Source organism: Octodon degus, unplaced genomic scaffold, assembly GCF_000260255.1.
Source record: "Octodon degus isolate 3935 unplaced genomic scaffold, OctDeg1.0 scaffold00025, whole genome shotgun sequence".
Lineage (NCBI taxonomy): Eukaryota > Metazoa > Chordata > Mammalia > Rodentia > Octodontidae > Octodon > Octodon degus.
The window spans coordinates 340,022-358,242 of record NW_004524601.1 but is presented as its reverse complement, the minus strand read 5'-3'; the positions used below and the strand labels follow the sequence as shown (position 1 = coordinate 358,242).

The following is an 18,221-nucleotide window of genomic DNA, read 5'->3' as shown; positions in this document are numbered from 1 at the left end:
AAAAAAAAAAAAAAAAAAGCCAGTTTTTTGTTTGTTTTGCTTCTTTGAGACAGGTCTCACTCTGCAATTCAAGCTGGCCTTGAACTCATTTTCAGCCCAGGCTGGCCACAAACACATGGTGCTCCTCCTACCTTAGCCTCCCAAGTGCTAAGATTACTGGTGTGAGCTACTGTGCCTGGCACTACCAGCACTTCCTTGAAAAAGTACTTCAAAATTGACAAGCTGGTTCTAAAATTTATATGAAAATTCAAAGTGTAGAAACACTGCAGAGAACCAGAGCTCATGGAGCACATTCTCCCCATGAGTGTCCAGTGTTCCGGTACCTTTTGTTTGTGCCTGTGTCTTTTTGAGACAAAGTTTCGCTATGCAGTTCTTGGCCCCTGTGCAAGGATGACAGGCACATTCGTGAAGCATTCCATATTAAAAAAAAAAAAAAAGAAATGACAAAATGATCTTGAAGAATAGCAGCAAAGTTAGATGATCTTCACTACTTGGGTTCAAGCTATATTAGTTAAGGCAATGTGTTGTTGGACAAAGTACAGACAAACAGCCGAACACACAGAATGGAGTCAGTCCCACTTTCAAAGATGCCTAGGCAACGCAGTGGGGACAGCAAAGCATTTTCAGAAATGATACCAGGCTGGATATGGTGACACACACCTGTACTCCCAGGAGCTGGAGGCCAAGGCAAGAGGGTTGCTGCAAACTTGAGGACAGCCTGGGCTACAAAGTGAGTTCAAGGACAGCCTGAACTGCATAGCGAAACCTTGTCTCAAAGACACACGCACAAACAAAAAGGTACCGGAACACTGGACACTCAGGGGAGAATGTGCTCCATGAGCTCTGGTTCTCCACACAGAGAAAATAATTCAAAAGGACTGCACAAAAAGTACAACTAGATTACCATGAAAAGTACAACTGGAAAGCTTCTAAAACTAGAGTAAGTCTATTGCCTTGAAAGAGGCAAAGAGAATACGAAAAGCTTTCACCCTAAAAAGAAAATATTCATCAAACATCTGCACACAGAAAGGTGCCATTAACAACACGCAAAGGCAAGCCACATGTGTGTCACGCAACATGCGTGTCTGACCCTGAGCCTGCACCCAAGTGTACACAGCGCTCTTGCATGTCAGAGCTTAAGTTTCTCTCATGGCAAAAGACTTGGACAGACACTTCACACAAAGATATACAAATAGTTCTTATAAGCACATGAGAAACTATCCAGTGTAATTAGTCACCGTGAAAACTACAACTGTACAAAATAAACTTCATGTCCACTGGAATGACCAAAATTAAAAGACTGGCAACAGTAACTGTTTTGAAGGACGTGGGACAACCAGACATTACATGTTCAAGATGCACAAGTAAAATTATGCAACCACTTTGAAAAATAGTTCTTCAGTTTCTTAAAAAGTGACACTTACAGTTCCTTTGTAGTCTAGTAATAGCACTTCTAGGTATAGACCCAAGAGCAGTTGTATGTTTTTACAAAAAAGCTTTACAATAATGTTTAGAGAAGCTTTATTTGCAAAAGCCAATAGATGGAAGCAACCAAAATCTCCAAAACCAGAAAAATGGTAAATTCCTTTCTACAAAGACATACTACTGAGCAGTAACAAAGAAAGAAATTACAGATATTTAAAAAAGTCGATAAACTTTATAGATGTTTGGTTGAGGGGAACAACTATACACAAAGAGTATAATAGTACAATCACACGTCTATGAAGTTGAAAGACTGGCAAAGCTAGGCTAGGGCAGCAGAAACTATCTGAGGGTGGTTTGGGGAATGCAGCCGACACAGAAAGGAGCCCAAGTGTCCTCGGGCTTGATTCCACAGGGATGCCCGTGCCAACCTGCTCAAACTCCACTCGGAAGTCCGCGCATCTTACTAAGTGTAAATTGTACCTTGTGAAGGGGAGCCCACGTACAGTCAGCACCATTGAGCAGGAAGGAGAAAGGAAGGGGTGTAGCAGATCCTATTGCCTTCCCTAAAAGCGATGCTGCTTCTCACCATACCGCTGAGCTCTCTGGACCCCACAGCATAGCAAGCTCAATTCTGCAATTTATTCTTGCAGTAGTAACAGTGCATACCAGAAACAGACTTTGGTGAAATTAGTGGCTTTTAGATTAGCTCGATGGGTACGGCTGGGCACATCGATGAAATATTCAGATTAGATAAAATATTGTAGAGTCAGTCTCCATGTCTCATGAAGAGTACAAGAATCCAGCAGTGCCCCAGCCTGTGCCCTGGGGGCTTCAGCAGACCCCAACTCAACAGTGCTGGCTGCTGATGCCAATCATAATGGGGGCAGAGTCCTGCCTCTGAGGCACCATCCCATCTATTGCCAGTCACCCCTTGGCGCACCAGAGCTCAGAGGCCTGGCAGTATGACTGTGTGGCCTGTTTGCTAATGCACCTCTGCATTGTAAGTGTCCGTTTGGTGACAGGTGTGTGACTTGCTTTCTTTACAAGCTGGTCTCAGACATAAGCCTTGGGGCCAGAGGAAGACACACTGACCATTACCAGCCTACCTTCCAGTCAGCACCACCCCCTTTGCTAAGGGCTGCCAGTGACCAGCCATGTGATTGGTTCAGTTTGCAACATTGCCTGCTCATATACAGCAGGGGTGAGAGGGACCTTCAGAGCTGGTGCCGGAAGAGCAGGGAATTGTAGGTGCTGTCGCATCCTGCTCATTACCAACACTGCGGTCACTCAGGGGTAGCAGAATGGTTGGTCTGTTTGTGTATATTCCAGGAAGAGGGGGAAGGAATCGATGCCCACCAACCCCAAAAGGTCCCCTCATCATGGGGCAGCTGGGGCCAGCCGGCATGGCATGCGCAGCCCTTCCTGTGGGGTTACCTCCTTCTCGCGCACAAAGCTCTCAAAGGTAGCACTGTAGGATTCACTCATTCTCCTCTTTTCTTCTTCTGACTCTAATTCAAACTGCCTTGTCATCTTGTATTCTGTGAGGTGAGAAAATAAGTGTATCTGTGTGTGAAAATGGGAAGCCTAAGTGGAGAGGAACCTAGTCATCCAAGGGAAAGGACACTCTCACCTGGGTCACCCCAGGTCCTGGCAGCCCGGAGGGGACAGTCACGCCAAGGAGCTCATCAGGTGGGCATGGCACTGTGCTCATGCCCCTCGCCCAGGGGACTTACTGCCGCCCTTCCCTTCACTCTGTGTAGCCTCTTTTGGACTGTTGCTTATTAATTCATCTATTCCCTCTCCTGAAGTAAAGACTATACTTCCTTGGACATTCTTTTTCCTAAAAGGATGTTCTCAGCTGCCCTGATTCTTCCAACACTGGTCCTGGGGTGGAGGCTGGCTAACCTCAGCAAGCCCAGCTGAGCAGACAGGAGGAGCGGCCGCTGGGATTCCTCCATGGCCGTGAGCAGAGCAGCGAGGGTCTGCCTCTCAACACCAGGGTCAATCCTGGCGTAGGCTTTGCCAACAGGAGGTACCGAGTGAGCACAGCTAGAAGTCAGGAGGGAAGCTGCAGCCCAGACACCAAGGCTGAGCAGCTGTGCCTTCCGCCCCTGGCCTGGACTCCTAGGGTTGAGTCCCTGGCAGAGCATGGACAGACTTTCCCCAGTGTCCCTGCTGTCAAATGAGCAGGGGCGTTAATCAACTGCACATAAGAGGGTTGAGGCCACATCACTGTGGAATGGGTTTGCAGGGCATGTGCCCACCTCAGCTGCTTACAGGCTTGTGCAGACCCTGGAAGCCCTCGCCCCTCCTCCACTCATGCTGTGGCTCAGTGAGGCTGGCCATGACTTGTGGGCCCTTTGGGTGATCCAAGCCCTGGATTATGCTGGGAAACAGTAAACTATGCATCAACATGGCTCCCTTTGGGGGGCGTAGGGGTGTGGAGGCTCCAAGTATAAACAGTGTGTGACCCCCAACACACACCAGTAAATATTCCAAATGCTAATTCAGTAACTCTTTCCAGCCCATGGCAGGCAAACTTAGAACCAGGAAGTTTTGAAAGGAACAGGCTTAGATCCCTTGCTGCTGCAGGCATCTGTGTTTCACAAAGACCCAGCCCACAGCTGGCACCCATTTGGGGTAACCCCAGGCATCTTTCATCCCAGCATGTGGAGCTCTACTCTGGTGACATTAAGGCTCTGGTCAAGGCCAGGCCTCTTCCCAATTGCCAGGAGCCCTTAGATACTCACTTTGCTGAAGCAGGATCTTCTCTCGCTCTATCTTTTCACCCTCCTCCCACTCTGCCTTCCGCTTGGACCACTTGTCTTCCATTTCATCGTGAACGGTGTCCTGCAGAGGGGCCATGAGGGAAAGGGTCCAGCATCAGGCCTGCTGAGGGCCCCTGGATGACTTCTGGGGAGAGACTCCTGCTGGGGCTGAGGGTCTGGCATTGCCCCACTGGAGCTGGGTTGCTTCATGCTGGAATTCTGTGTGCAGGACCCTCAGGGGTCCTCATCCACAGCAATGAGGAAAGGAGGAAAATGCTCAGAGTGCATTTGTTGTGGTTTGGGTTTTTGCAAGGGGAACAATACAATACAGAACACTTTTTATAATATCATTTTATAATCACCCAAAGAATTATATACATGAGTGCAAGAAGTCTGTCCACACACTAAAGACCAAAGAATCCAGCTGAGAGGCTGGGTCCTGATATTCTGCATGAGTCCAGCCGAAAACATGCTCATGCTTCTCACAAGTTCAGTTGGAGGCCTAGAGCCCAGGACAATGTCTCATGTGGGCCTGCTTCACGGATGTGCACTGGGCAGGCCCAAAGGCCAGTGGTGGGAGCTAGGAAGTCTATCCCAGTGGGATAAATGAGCTGTGCCAGCAGGCTGAGGGATCTGCCCTGGAGCCAGGAAGCAGTGCTCACGGTAAGAACCGGAGCTCCCTGGAAAAGTACCACAGCACTCTGGGGGACAGTGAGGTCTCAAGCTCCTCCAACAATGAGGACAGCCGAGCTCCCATCAGGAAAGCTAATGCGACAAGCTTCTTCACAAGGCTGAGCAGCACACCATCTTCCCCTCTGGAGCCAGGAAGCGATGCTCAAGATGAGGACCAGAGCTCCCCCAAAATGAACTGCAGCCATTCTGAGTGACAACACAAGAACAGCTAAGTTCCCCAGGAAGGCCAGCATGACGAGGCCGCCCAGCAGAATAGCCCAAGGGAGCCAGCGGCTGCCAACAGCTTCTCCAGGCCGCAACCCTAGCAGCCTCCCACCAGCCTCTCCAGCTCTGCCTCTCACGCTGCTGGCAACAGCCCTCAGGTGGGCCTTCCACACCAGCGCCACGCTAGTTCAGTTCAGCTGGAGGTCACAAGTTGACCAACAGTTAACAATCCACTATAGCATTGTCCACACTCAGACAACAATGAGATGCTTTTTATTTATTATGTTTTTTGCAGAACTGGGGATTGAACTCAGGCCCTTGCGCTTGCCAAGCAAGTGCTTAGTCTACTGAGCCATCTCCCCAGCTACACAGCAGGTTTTTTTTTTTTTTTTTTTTTTTTTGTGTCTCCAGCACTGGTCTGGGTTGCCTTGAGTATCTGGGAATCGAACCACCGCTCCCAGAGACTGACTGCTTCGTTTAAGCAGGCACTTAAACAACTGAGCTAATGGGTGAGCCCCCAATGAGATCCTTTATAATGGGCAGATTTTTTTTTTTCTCAACCCTCACTCCCTCCCCATCCTCCCTTTTTCTTCATACTTAGATTGAACCTTTCGCCTTTGCACTGAGATACATCCTCAGATCTTTATTTTTTAAAATTTGAGAGAGGTGGGCTGGGGAGAGAGTTTGGAGGCTTAAGCGCCTGCCTGGCAAGTGCAAGGACCTGGGTTTAATCCCTGGTACCACAAGCCATGACACCCTGGAACCCCAGGCATGGCCATGCCGGCCACCAAAACTGGGTGTGCCCACCGAAACTGGGTGTGCACTCCTGTAATCCCAGCACTGGGGAGGCTGAGTCCGAGCTGTGTCGCGAGACCCTGTACCAAATAAATAAACATTTAAAAAACTGTGAGAGAGGGGCTTATTCATTTCCCCAGGCTGAACTCAAACTTGCAGTCTTCCTGCCTCAGCCTCCCAGAGTGCTGGGGTTACAAGGGCGGGACTTCTTTTTGTGGTTCAGATTTAAGAACATGAAGCTAGTGCCATTCTCACTGATGGCTCAGACGTCCCAAACCTGAAGAGAGAAGTCCAGCTGGGTGCTGCAGAGCGGCCAGGCAGGCACCTGGGTAGTGGGGTTCCCAGAGCTCTTGGCCAGGAGCCCTGCGACTTGCCTGGCCTAGACCAGGCTCTTGGTTTTTGCTTTTGTTTTTGTTTGTCTTTTTGAAACAAGGTGTCACCATGCAGTTCAGGCTGTCCTTGAGCTCACTTTGTAGCCCACTCACAATGATCTTCCTGCCTCAGCCTCCTGAGCGCTGGGACTACAGATGTGTGCCACCACACCCAGCCATGGTGCTGTCTTGAGCAAGCCTTTCTGGTATCAGTACCAAACTGAATGTGCACATAGTGTAGAAGTTTCAGGCAAGCTGGTGTCTCGTGCTTGGTGGGGGGACCCTGGAGACAGGACTACAGGGTCACTGTGCTCATGGACACAGGACAGAGCTGGGGCTACTATTTTTTTTTTTTTTTTTGCTTTAAACATCTTTTATTTCCCCCTGAATCCAGTAAATTCTTTGGAAGTTAAATAGAGAATTGAGATGAAAATATTTTTGTATTTGTGTACTGTATATTTGCCCACTTATATTTTACTATGTGTATCTCACAATATTTCCAAAATAATATAGATTTTATAGGTATCAAACAAAATAATATTAAATCAGGACTGACTGGAACAAAGGTATAATTTTTACAGATACTGTTATACCTTAACATTATTTAGGTTTTTAATTTAGTTATCTAAATTATTTAACTTTAGTTTTTGTGGGGGGAGGTTGTAAGTTGTTTTGCAGTGCTGGGGATCAAAGCCAGGGCCTCACACATACTAGGCCTACTCTCACCCCTCAATGTTATTCTTCAACCTGAAGTTCTTACAGCTTTTCAAAGCTTCCTGATCCACATTTTCTCCCCAGGAAATACATACTTTAAGTGACGTTTTACTCACTTTATTTTTTTTCAAAGTTTTATTGATAAACAGCAATGAGACAGTTTCAAATCAAATCGGAAGTACAGTTTCAACAAATATTACACTGCATATATTCTTCTTAGTGGTTAATTGCTGTACAAGATGCGGACTTGTGATCCTATTTACAAACACCATTAGAACAAATCATTCTATTCATTAAGAGAATGCAACTATATATCTATCCCAACCACTTTGAATACACAGATACAAAATGGACATTCATAGGCATACCCCATTTTTTCTAAGTTCCGTTATTGAATATTATAGATGTGTAAACTCAGCAAAATATTCTAAAAGAGTCCAGTAGCCCATAATAGCATTGGGTCTTCTGTTTAACTGGCAATGTCAGAAATTATTGACCTGAGTCCCCCACAGCTCAACTTAACAGCATGGCTTTATTTCCTATATTTCGTCTTCATACTTTTCTACTGGATGGTTAAGACCAAGGTAAAGGAGGACCTATGCAACAAGAGTTGTAGCTTTTTGGTCTGAGAAGGTCAGTGAAATGCCCTCAGGATTTATCCTGAGATCCTGTACCTCAGATTGTAGAACCTTTGTCAGTGTCAGCCATGTGGATGAGTCATGGCCATTGCTTGGCCAATGTAGAGCTGGGGCTACTATTGATAGCTAAGTTATTGGGAAATACTGTGGGTGGTCAGACAAGTCTGGTCCCTCAGCACAAAAGACAGCTGTGGCTGGAGGTGCCTTTACCAGGGCCAGGCTTCAGGAGGACCGACTACGCCTACCCCACGGACCTCCCCTAGGAAAAACAGCAGGAGGCATCACCTTGGTGTGGAGGACCAAACTTCCTTAACCCCACCCTCTCCAGAAGGCCTCTTCTGTCCCGTGTGAGCTTGCTTCTCACTTTGATTCCCATTTAATCAATATTACCTAAGCAACTATTCTTGTTGTAATCTTACTGGCTGACCATAGTTTTGCCCTACCTCACACCCACCTTATGACTTCCCGTTGGATCAATGTTGCCTAAGCTACTATACTTGTGATCTTATTGATATAGTTCTGTCCCACCTTGAACCCCCCCTGTAGTGGATTTCTAACTGGTGGTCAACTTATTCCACCCTGCTGAATTAAACTAGCACAGTGCTGGGTGTAAGAGGTTCACCTGAGGGTTGTTTCCAGAGGCATAAAAGGCAGATCTGGAGAAGCTGCTGAAAAACTGTTATGGATGCTGTTTGGAGAAGCTACTGGAGGCTGCTAGTTCTCTTGGGCTGCTCTGCTGGAGGACCTTGTCGTGCTGGCTTTCCTGACGAACTCTGGAGAAGCCTGAGTCCTCATCCTGAGCATCGCTTCCTGGCTCCAGAGGGGAGGATGGTGCACTGCTCAGCCTCGTGGAGGAACTTGTCACACTGGCTTCCCTGATGGGAACCTGGCTCTTCTCATCTCTGGAGGGGCTCGGGATCTCACTGTTGCTGATCATGGCTGTGGTGCCTTTGAGGGAGCTCTGGTGCTTACCTTGAGTGTTGCTTCCTGGGTCCAGTTCAGATCCCTCAGCTTGCTGGAATAGATCCTTTATCCCACTGGCACAGACTTCCTAGCTCCCACCGCTGACCTGTGGGTCTGTCCAGCACAGATCCATGAAGCAGACCTGTGGGATACTTTGTTGTGAGCTCCAGCCCCCCTCAGTGGACTTGTTGGAGGCATTGTTATGAGCTCTAGGTTTTCAGCTGGACTCATGCAGGATGTCAGGATCCAGGCCCTTAGCTGGGGTCTTTCGTATTTAGTGTGTGGATAGATTTCCTGCACTTGTTGTATGTGATTCTTGGGTGATACTTTATAAAATACCATTATAAAGTGTGGCCTGTACTATATTGTTCCCCTTGCAAGAAACCCAAACCACAACACCACCTCACCTTATGGCTTTGCTCAGTAAAACACCCTTGAGAAGTGGTGTCAGCAGGGAATCCACTTTCTGGGCCTTCTTTTCTCTCCCTTAGACAGAAGCTTTTCTTCCGTTCAATAAACTCTTACTCTTAACCTCTGTTGTTCCTAGATTCCTTGATTTTCAAGAACATGAATTCAATGTGTCAGACATCCAGTAGGTTGGGAGTTTCTTTTCCCTGTATCATTTGGAAGTCTTCCACCAAGATAATTGGATAGAGATGAAAGTTTGGTTTTGTTTCATAGATTCTGGATTGTGAGTTGCTTGGGTAATAAAAGTGTTTATATTTCAAATTTTTATATCTTTGTCCATTGCTTATAATTGCTCATGCTTTGACTCATGTAATTTTGTTAAAATAATAAATTTCAGTTAAAAACATGGAATGGTGATGATGCTTCTTCAATGGGACATTTTTTTTTTTCCTTGAATGGCTGCAGGGCACTTTTGGCCAGTGGGAGAGTTGTGAGGTTCGAACTCCACCAACCTGAGGCTGAGAGCTTTGTGGAAGCAGCCACTTAAAGGCCTGAGCTAGGGCCATGCCCCCTCAATGGGACATTTTATTTCAGTTTTGTGTGTGTTACATTTGGACTAGCTGCTCAACTTACTAGCATTCCTTGTTTGACTGCTGTGGCTTATCTAAGATAGTGGGAGGGGAAGACAGCCAATTAATCAACCACAGGACCCCTTCCACCATCCTAAAAGATGCTAGGTTGGTGGCCATTCTTAGGGTTGGTGGGTATGTTTCACTGGGACAGACTGGCCCTGACCCTCTATATTGTGGAGAAAACATCAAGCCTATTGTGTCTCAGTTTCATTTCTTTTCTTTCTTTTTCTTTTTGGTGGTATGAAGGATTGAACTCAGAATCTTGTGCTTGCCAGTCAAGCACTTATTCCACTGAGCTATTTTCCCAGCCCCTCAGTTTCATTTCCAATGTGATCTTTGTCTTAGAAAGAGATAATCTTTTCTGCTTTTCCCTACCACTTTATACTTTTTGGAGTCCTGTAAAGCCCAAAAGAGAGGAACTTGAAATGCCTCAACCTTTTCCTCCTACCCCACAACTAACTTCAGCTTGTAGAAAGTATCTTCTAATGCCAAAGATGGGGAGTCATCTTAGGTGAGAAGCACACACCCACCTCTGGGTCAGACGAGGCCCTGGGATTCTGCCCATCCAGGAGAGCATGCATAACAGCCATATCCTGGCTTAGTGTCCAGGAACAGTCACATAAGGAGACTGAACCTAAGCGGCCAAGGGAAGAACTTCTGGGTGAAGCCGGAAGGAGCTATTTCCAAGGCACCACACTTAGGAACTGACACACACTTAGCCTAAGGGAGCATCTACCGCCTCTTCTTTCTTCCTCTGTCTGGTTCTCATCACTTACATGTGCAAGAGAAGAAAATACTTTAATAATACATTTTGGACTTTGAAACTTTTACTGTAAACTAATAAAATGCTAAGCAATGATTTTTAGGGTTTTTTTTTTTTTTTTTTTGCTTTGTTGAAGCAGCCACTTAAAGAACTGAGCTAAGGGGCAGGCCCCCAGATTTTTAGGGTTTTAGACAGCTTGGCTTTATATCTGTTTCATTAACAGTGATCACTCTGCCAGCTAGTTAAAAGCTCTTGGAGCAGCTGCCACCTTACAGCAGGGGACAGGTTTCCCCAGCGCCTTCTGGTGACTCCCCCCAAAGCCAATGGCCAATGGAATCCTGGCTGACAGGTCCTGGCCCTCGTACGAATTATTGAATGGCTATGGCGGTTGGCTAACATGCCTAAGCCAAACACAGCTCATCTTGCCAGCGCCCTCTTCCCATTCCTCCCTACCCCACTGCTGGATGCCTTTCCCAGGCAGCAGGGAGCCCCCAGCCAGCTCCATACGTGTAACTGTCCTCCAAACTCCACTCTTAGCAAAACTCTGTAAAAGTTTCAGCTTTTTTGTCTCAGGTCAGAGGATCCCCCCAATCTCCCTCAGATTCTCCCCATGTCTTTCGAGTCCATGAAAGCTTCTTTCATCTTTCCTATTGTTGTAGGCAGCTGAATTAGAAAGAAATATTCTTGGCAGTCAGACAGGGCCAAGCCCTCAAGGAGACAGCATGGAAGACAGGCACCTTGCAACTGCCAGGGAGGTGAATGCTCCCACTGCAGGCCAGACCTGGAGACCAAAGATGGAACAAACGCTGACCTCCCTAAAGATGAGCATCCAGGACTGATCATCACTTTGAGGAGGCCGGGAAGAGTCACTAATCCAACTGCTATTGGCCGGCTACCAGATAAACTCCTGTTCTATACTTGTGCCTGCTTGCTACGTGACTCACTTCCCATTTGGTCCTGGATTTAATGAATTTTACTTGAGCAATGGTACTTGTGATCTATTGGTTGACCATAGTTTTATCCCATCTCATGCCCACCTAAGTGAGTTCCCCATGTTCTCCACCTTAGACTTGCACGGCTTTATTTATTTTTTATTTTTTAAAAAATGTATCAGTTATTTAATTAGGTTCTTAGGAAGAAATTTAGAATCTTGGTTTTTTGTTTTTGTTTTTGGCAGAACCGTGGATCAAACTCAGGCCCTTGTGCTTGCCAGGGAAGTGCTTATTCTATGAGTCATCTCCCTGGTCCCAGGAAGAAATTTAGAACACTAATTTATGAGGATAAATTCCATTTGTCAGAGCAAAAACAGATTGCAGGTAGCCCCGGAGCTGAGGAATAGCTTTGATTTTTGCTAAAATCTGTGAGTCCACCACTTTCTGATCCACCTTGCACTGCTCTGAAATCTAGTATCTCTCTTACTCAGTGTCGAAGATCTCGCCCTCCTGGTATGTGGGCTTCCGCAGCTGCTGCTTCTTGAAGCAAGCATCAGTGAGGTGTTTGGGGATTTTCACTTTGCTGATGTCAATTTTTGTAGAGGTGGCAATGACAGATTTCTGGTGTGTTCTTCGTAGAGGAACACGATTAAGGCTCAGAGGCCCAGTCACAGGTAACAAGCCACTGGGCAACTGCTTCAGGAAGACCACTCTCTTGCTCTGTGATGCCCGGTGAGGATGATCAAGATGGTGCCAGGAGTGATGCTAGCTCGAAGTTCCCTCCCATGCTCACTGAAGGGTTTCTTGTCGTGGCTCAAGAGCTTTTGGGGCACATCTTCAGTAGATTAGTATCTAGGCATTTTTTGAAGCTTAACCATCCTGCTACCTCCGTTCTTGTTCCCACCAATCGATTTTGTGATCATAGCGAGAACTTTCTCCTTTTTCTTCTTAATCTTTGATTTAGCAGCTGTGTACTTTCCTTTGTACAAAGCCTTTCTGGAATACACAGCAGATCTACCAATTGCTCTAATCAGGACAGGATTTCGGCTGCATTGTGACTGCCCCTTCTTGGACTTTTTTGCCTTCTTCACCTTACCCTTTTTACCAGTACCACTGGCAGAAGCCTCCTGGGCTTCGGATTTCTTCTCTTTAATGTCTGGCTTCTCAGTTTTTTCACAAGCCATCTTACAAGATGGGAAATATAACTAAGTTTCTGACTTCCAGTCTATCAGACCTGCACGGTTTTACTCTATGAAAGTCCCTGGAAGAGACAGCTTTCCAGGAAAACTTGCTCGGGTCTCCCTTGTCTCCTTCCCAGACAGGAGCTTTCTTTCCCCCAATAAATATATTTTGCCCTTAACCTCTGTTTGTTCCTAAAATTCATTCTTTGGTTTTAGAGAACATGAACTTGTCCCAGGTGTTGTAACTCAAAAACGAGGTAGGCTCCAAAGTTTAAAAAGCGCTTTATTTTAGCTGGTACCCAGCGGCAACACCTGGCACAAAGTGGCTAAGTGTACCCTGAAGTGGGGGAGCGTGGGGTTTATAAAGCTTAAAACAAAAAAGCAGGCAGGGTACAACTCAGGGAGTTCAGGGAGACATGGAAGCTGCTGAGACTAGATATGGTTAGGGGTCTGGAGAAGTTCTTGGAATTCAAGGGTGGGGCGTGGGCTTACAGCAACGGCTTGCAGAAACAGAGGTTTTGTGAGATAGGCACATTTTACAGCAGTTGACGTGGTTCACTAAGACGGCGCACACAGAACAGGATGGCGGCGCTTTGGTCAGGTATCAACACCAGGGACCTTTCAGGTTGGGAGTTTCATTCCCCTGTCTCTCTTTACTGCACTGCTGAAAAAACCAATACGACCAGACAGCTGGATTCCTTTCCATGACAGACTTCTGGTTCCAGGCCAGTAGAAACTGAGAGCACAACTGAGGCGTCAAGGCCAAACAACTGAGGCGTCAAGGCCAAGGCTGCTCTTTGGCAGATCCCTGACGGCTCCTCAGTGGAAACTGGCTCTTCACAGCCTGACGGGATAATTAGCAGAAAAATATTGTACTTCTCTCTCTGCTAGTAAGTTAGAAACTATCCCTATATTTCTCCAACTTGTTGGGAGTAAACTTTAGAACCACCTTGTCGTTAGACTGCCCCTCCCTCCCGATCAGCTTGCAACAGCTATTTCCTTCAAGGAGGAAAACAGCTACCAGGGAGTGATTTACATTCATGCCTTCCGTATGCTAACTAAGAGTAAGAAGGAGATTTTAGTCAGCCTTTTTTCTTTCATGTGCATGAAGAAGACTAATAAATGTGCCTTTGCTAAATGTAAGTTGTGATATGAGGCGATAGATATCAGTTTAACCTGTGAGCTTCAGAGATATAAAAATTTGAAAAATGGATTTAAAAGTCACGGCCTTATCTTGCTGCTAGAAAGGGTTGCCAAGGTGACTAGATAGATCATAAGAATGTCTTAGATTGCCTGGCAAGCGCAAGGGCCTGAGTTCAGTCCCCGGTTCCGTAAATAAATAAATAAAATAAAATAACATACGTGTTTGAGGGTGGGTAGGCTGGTCAAATTTTATCTTCTGGTCTCTCCAGACTGTGTCCTGTTAGGGGGTACTGGGAGCCAAATTCAGGACCTCATGTTCTTACGCACTGGTGGAGGTTTGACACTTACATTCAAAACCCAGTTTACCCTCTAGAGCTAAGATGGTATCAAAGGGAAGTATTGATTGGGATGCTGTTTCACAACCAGCACTGTACTGTAAGAAAGAGGAAAAATGGTCACAATTGCCTTATGTTCAGACTTTCTTTGCACTAAAGGAATAATTCTCACTTGTGCTCAAATGTAAATGTGGGCTACAGGAAAACTAGCTTTAAACTGTCTCATTAAAACAAGCCTTGTTTTAATTTAGTCTTTTTGTTTGTTTTGTTTTTATTTTACTTTATTTATTAATTTTAATGAGAAAGAAATAGCAATGAGACAGTTTCAAAATAGGTCAGTAGGACAGTTACAATAATTAATACATTGCTATTGCTGTCTTTGTAGTGGTTATTCAGAGGACACGATGCAGACATGATATCTTCTCTAAGCACTATTAGTACAAACCTTTCTTCTCATTAAACTAAGAGAAAGTAGCTGTATATCATCCTATTTTGTATATACAGATGTTTTAGTCTTAAACACTCACTAGAAAAGCAAAACCAAAGGATGTATGAAAACAACATCATGATGGTAAGCTATATATAAAGGGTCATCAACCACTGACCCCTTCTGGCAGTTTCCAGCTATGCCACTAGCCGAGCACTGTAATACGTCATTAAGAAAAATCTATAAAAGCTCAGTAAGAATCTTTAAATTCTTTAGCCAAAATTGTCCTTCAAAACCACGAAAATCTCTGTCTTACAGCTAAAACTGGAAAAAGACTTATGACAAAATAACAGGCTATCTGTGTCACTCGATGGGCGTAAAAGCCCACAAGTGATCGTCCGATTCCAATCTGGAAAGAACAGTTTCTAGACTTGGGTTTTTCCCTAACCTTCGCATTCTTGTGCTCATGCTTTGATTATACATATTCCACTTTCTTGAAAATTTTGTTTGTTCTTGCTTAGAGGCTGCCAAACTCCATGCAGATGGGACCAACTCCTTTTACTGAGACCCACCTTATCAACCTTGTAAAGAAAGTTTATAACTGCTAAGGGGCCAGGAGATGGCTCAGCGGAATAAGCACTTCCCTGGTAAGCACAAGGGCCTGAGTTCAATCCCTAGTTCTGCAAAAAAAAAAAAAAAAAAAAAAAAAAAAAAAAAAAAAAAAAGAAAAAAAGAAAGAAAGAAAGTTTATCTGAGGCTCATTAGATTAGCTCTCTGGAGAAGGTCCCTGACTGTAATCACCTCTACATCAACCCTTCTCAACTTGAAGCAACTAGATGAAAACTATGGAGCCAAGCATGGTAGTGCATACTTTTAATCCCAGCACTTGGTAGGTTGAGGCAGGAGGACTACTGAGAGTTCAAGGCCAGCCTGAGCTATAAAGCAAGCTCAAGGCCAGCCTGAATTGCATAGCAAGACCCTGTCTCAAGAAAAAAAGGAAGGAAGATAAATAAAGCAATAAAGCTACATCTATTCTCCTCTGACCACAGTTAGGGATATTTATTCAGAGGGGAAAATATTGTAGATAGCTAAATTACTGAGAAGTATTGTAGACAGTTTAGAAGACAACTGTGGCTGGAAGTACATTCGCTGAAAGCCAGGCCTCAAGAAAACAGGAACAACTATACCCACGAACTTCCCTTAGGGGTGGACAGCACTGACCAATAGTCTAAGTAGGCATTAGCTTGGGGTGGAGGACTTGTAGTAGTTGACACATGTGTCAACTTGGGAAGGTGAAGGCTTGGCTGGATCAGCTCAGTGATTCCACGCCCAGGGATGTGGGGCCCCTCCCTGGGGTGTGGAGGGCCCACCCTGGAATGACTCAGCATTTAGAGGATATATATATATATATATATTTGTTCCACTTCCTCAGAGGAAGCTTTCTTTGCAGGCAGCTTGGACATCATCTCCTGGCTTCCAGTGCAGACTCTTCAGCTTTTGCCTTGGATCCTTCAGCTTTCTATCACAAACTCACCAGCTTTCTGTTGCGGACTCCTCAGCCTTCTATCCCTTCCATCGCAGATCTGTTGGCCTCCTGATACAGACTTGCACAGAGTACCACAGTGAGTTCCAGACCTTGGATTGATTCCTTCAGTCTCTGATATGCAGACACCCTCTGCATGCTCCTCATCCAACTTTGTGGCTGACTGTTGTAATCCAATCTTGTAATTTTTTATACATTTGTACATTTTATGCTATGTATGTTCCTTGTACTATATCTCTTCCTCTAGTAAAACCCTGACTGATACAAGGACCAAACCTCCTTGACCCACCCCCTGCCAGGAAAAAATCCTTGTCCATTCATGTGAACTTGCTCCCTGTTTTGCTTCTCAATTTGATCCCCATTTAATCAGCATTGCCTAGGTGGCTACACTTGTAATGTTGGTTCACCATAGTTTTGTCCCACCTTGTGTCTTCCCATTGGATCAAGTTTACCTGAGCTACTATACTTGCAATCATTTTTAAAAAAATGTATCTGTTGTTATGGGGTCCTACTACATAGCTCAGACTCATAACGATCCTCATGTTTTGAGCTTCCTCAGAGCTGAGATTACAGGTGTGTGCCACCATGCCCAGATTCTGTGGCCAGCTCAGCACACCCTGACATGTTGTGCCTGGGATCTAACTGTGGTCCCTGTACTTGTCTAAGCTTGCCTAAGCAGGTACTTTAGTCTGCTGAACTATCTCACTGGCCCCTATACTTGTGATCTTATTGATTGGTTATAGTTCTGTCCCACCTTGAGCCCACCTCGCCTCATGGCTTTACTCCATAAAACACCCCTAAGAAGTGGGGTCAGCAGTCAACCCACTTTCTGGACCCCCTTCTCTCTCTCTCAGAAGCTTTTCTTCCTTTCATTAAATCCTTCCTTAACTTCTGTGCTTTGAATTCATTCCTCAGTGTTTCTGATGTCCAGCAGGTTGGAAGTTTCTTGCCCTATATCAATTCCTGCCCACTGTCCACCTCCCACTCTTGATGCCCCCCCAAAAAACACTGTGTCTTTCATGAAGTCAGTGGATTAAAGGAATAGTCTGTGTCCTGAGGTGTCCACATTGCTGATGGCCCTGACTGTGTCCATTCTTTCAAACCAGCCACTACCGCTAGAATCAAAGACGTTCACAGTGTTTTTCATTATGGCAAGCAAAAAGAACTACTCAAAAGTACTCCCCAGGGTAGGGGAGCAGTGACATGCAGACGGCACCATCACTAGCACAACACCAAATCACTAAAGAGGAGGCAAAGCTTCTGTTGTGCCCCTTGAAGAGAGCAGACAGAAGTACGCACAGATTTAGCCAGATGGGGTGGTGCACGCCTGTACTACTAGCAACCCGGGAGGCTGAGGCAGGAGGATTACGAGTATGAACCCAGCCTGGACAATTTAGCAATGTAGTGAGAATCTGTCTAAAAAAAAAAGCTGGGTCTTTGTGCAAAGGTCCTGGGTTGACTCCTCATTACTGCAAAGCAACAATAAAACCAAAGCACTCAGATTGTTTTCACCCAGGGCAAACATTCAGAGAGATTGCATTTGGGCTGAGAATTCCTTTCTTGTCATTGCTGCTGCTGTTTATTTCTGTCTATAAAAACCAACGAGCTGGGCATGGTGGTGCACACCTGAAATCCCAGCCAGCCTGGGCTACATAAGCAAGTTCAAGGCCAACCTGTACTACATAATGAGACCCTGTCTCCAAAAACCAACTCAGTGAGACCCTAAAGAGAATCAATGAGCTACTATGATTTTCTTTTAAATTTATTTGGTTGTTACAGGGTCTTATTACGCAGCCTCCCCAGAGCTGGGATTACAGGCGTGTGCTACCATGCCCAGACTCTTGGCTAGCTCAGCCCACCCTGGGGGTAGGGTTGGAATGGCATGTGGTACTAGAGATCGACCGTGTCCCTGAGCTTGCCTAAGCTTGCCTAAGCAGGCGCTTCCGTCTGCTGAGCTATCTCGCTGGCCTCAGCTGCTATTACTTTCATGACCACAGACATATTTTTTGAGCTGGCCTCTTAGGTCATGCTTTTCCCTGGGTATTTATGCCTCATGGCCAACGGCTCCAGAGACCCTGGGGCCCAGACATCACCGTTCATCTCTGCTCCTGCCCGGGAGTGAGCCTGTTGCTCACACTCTTGCAATCCACCACACAGCTCTAACTCACCTGATACATATGAAACATGTTCTTCAAATACTTATATTCCTTCTGCATCTCCTCTGGAGAAAAGGAAAGTGACAGCAGGGTCATCATCATTCCTCTGACAGGCACATTTTCAAATTTA

The 18,221-nt window shown here is 45.7% G+C and overlaps 1 protein-coding gene across 4 annotated transcripts in view; it reads right to left on the bottom strand.

Annotated features, from left to right (window-relative positions):
• The window catches only part of Als2cr12 (amyotrophic lateral sclerosis 2 chromosome region 12), a 62,503-nt gene that overhangs the window by 7,417 nt on the left and 36,865 nt on the right, over positions 1-18,221 (bottom strand). For 3 of the 4 annotated variants that reach the window (XM_023712311.1, XM_023712313.1, XM_023712314.1), the window contains 3 exons: positions 18,104-18,156; positions 4,176-4,275; positions 2,860-2,963 (listed from right to left, as the gene is read on the bottom strand). In XM_023712311.1, coding sequence (XP_023568079.1) covers positions 2,860-2,963; positions 4,176-4,275; positions 18,104-18,156 — 257 coding nt within the window. The remainder of the gene's footprint in view (positions 1-2,859; positions 2,964-4,175; positions 4,276-18,103; positions 18,157-18,221) is intronic. The other variant, XM_023712312.1, reaches the window with a different exon arrangement.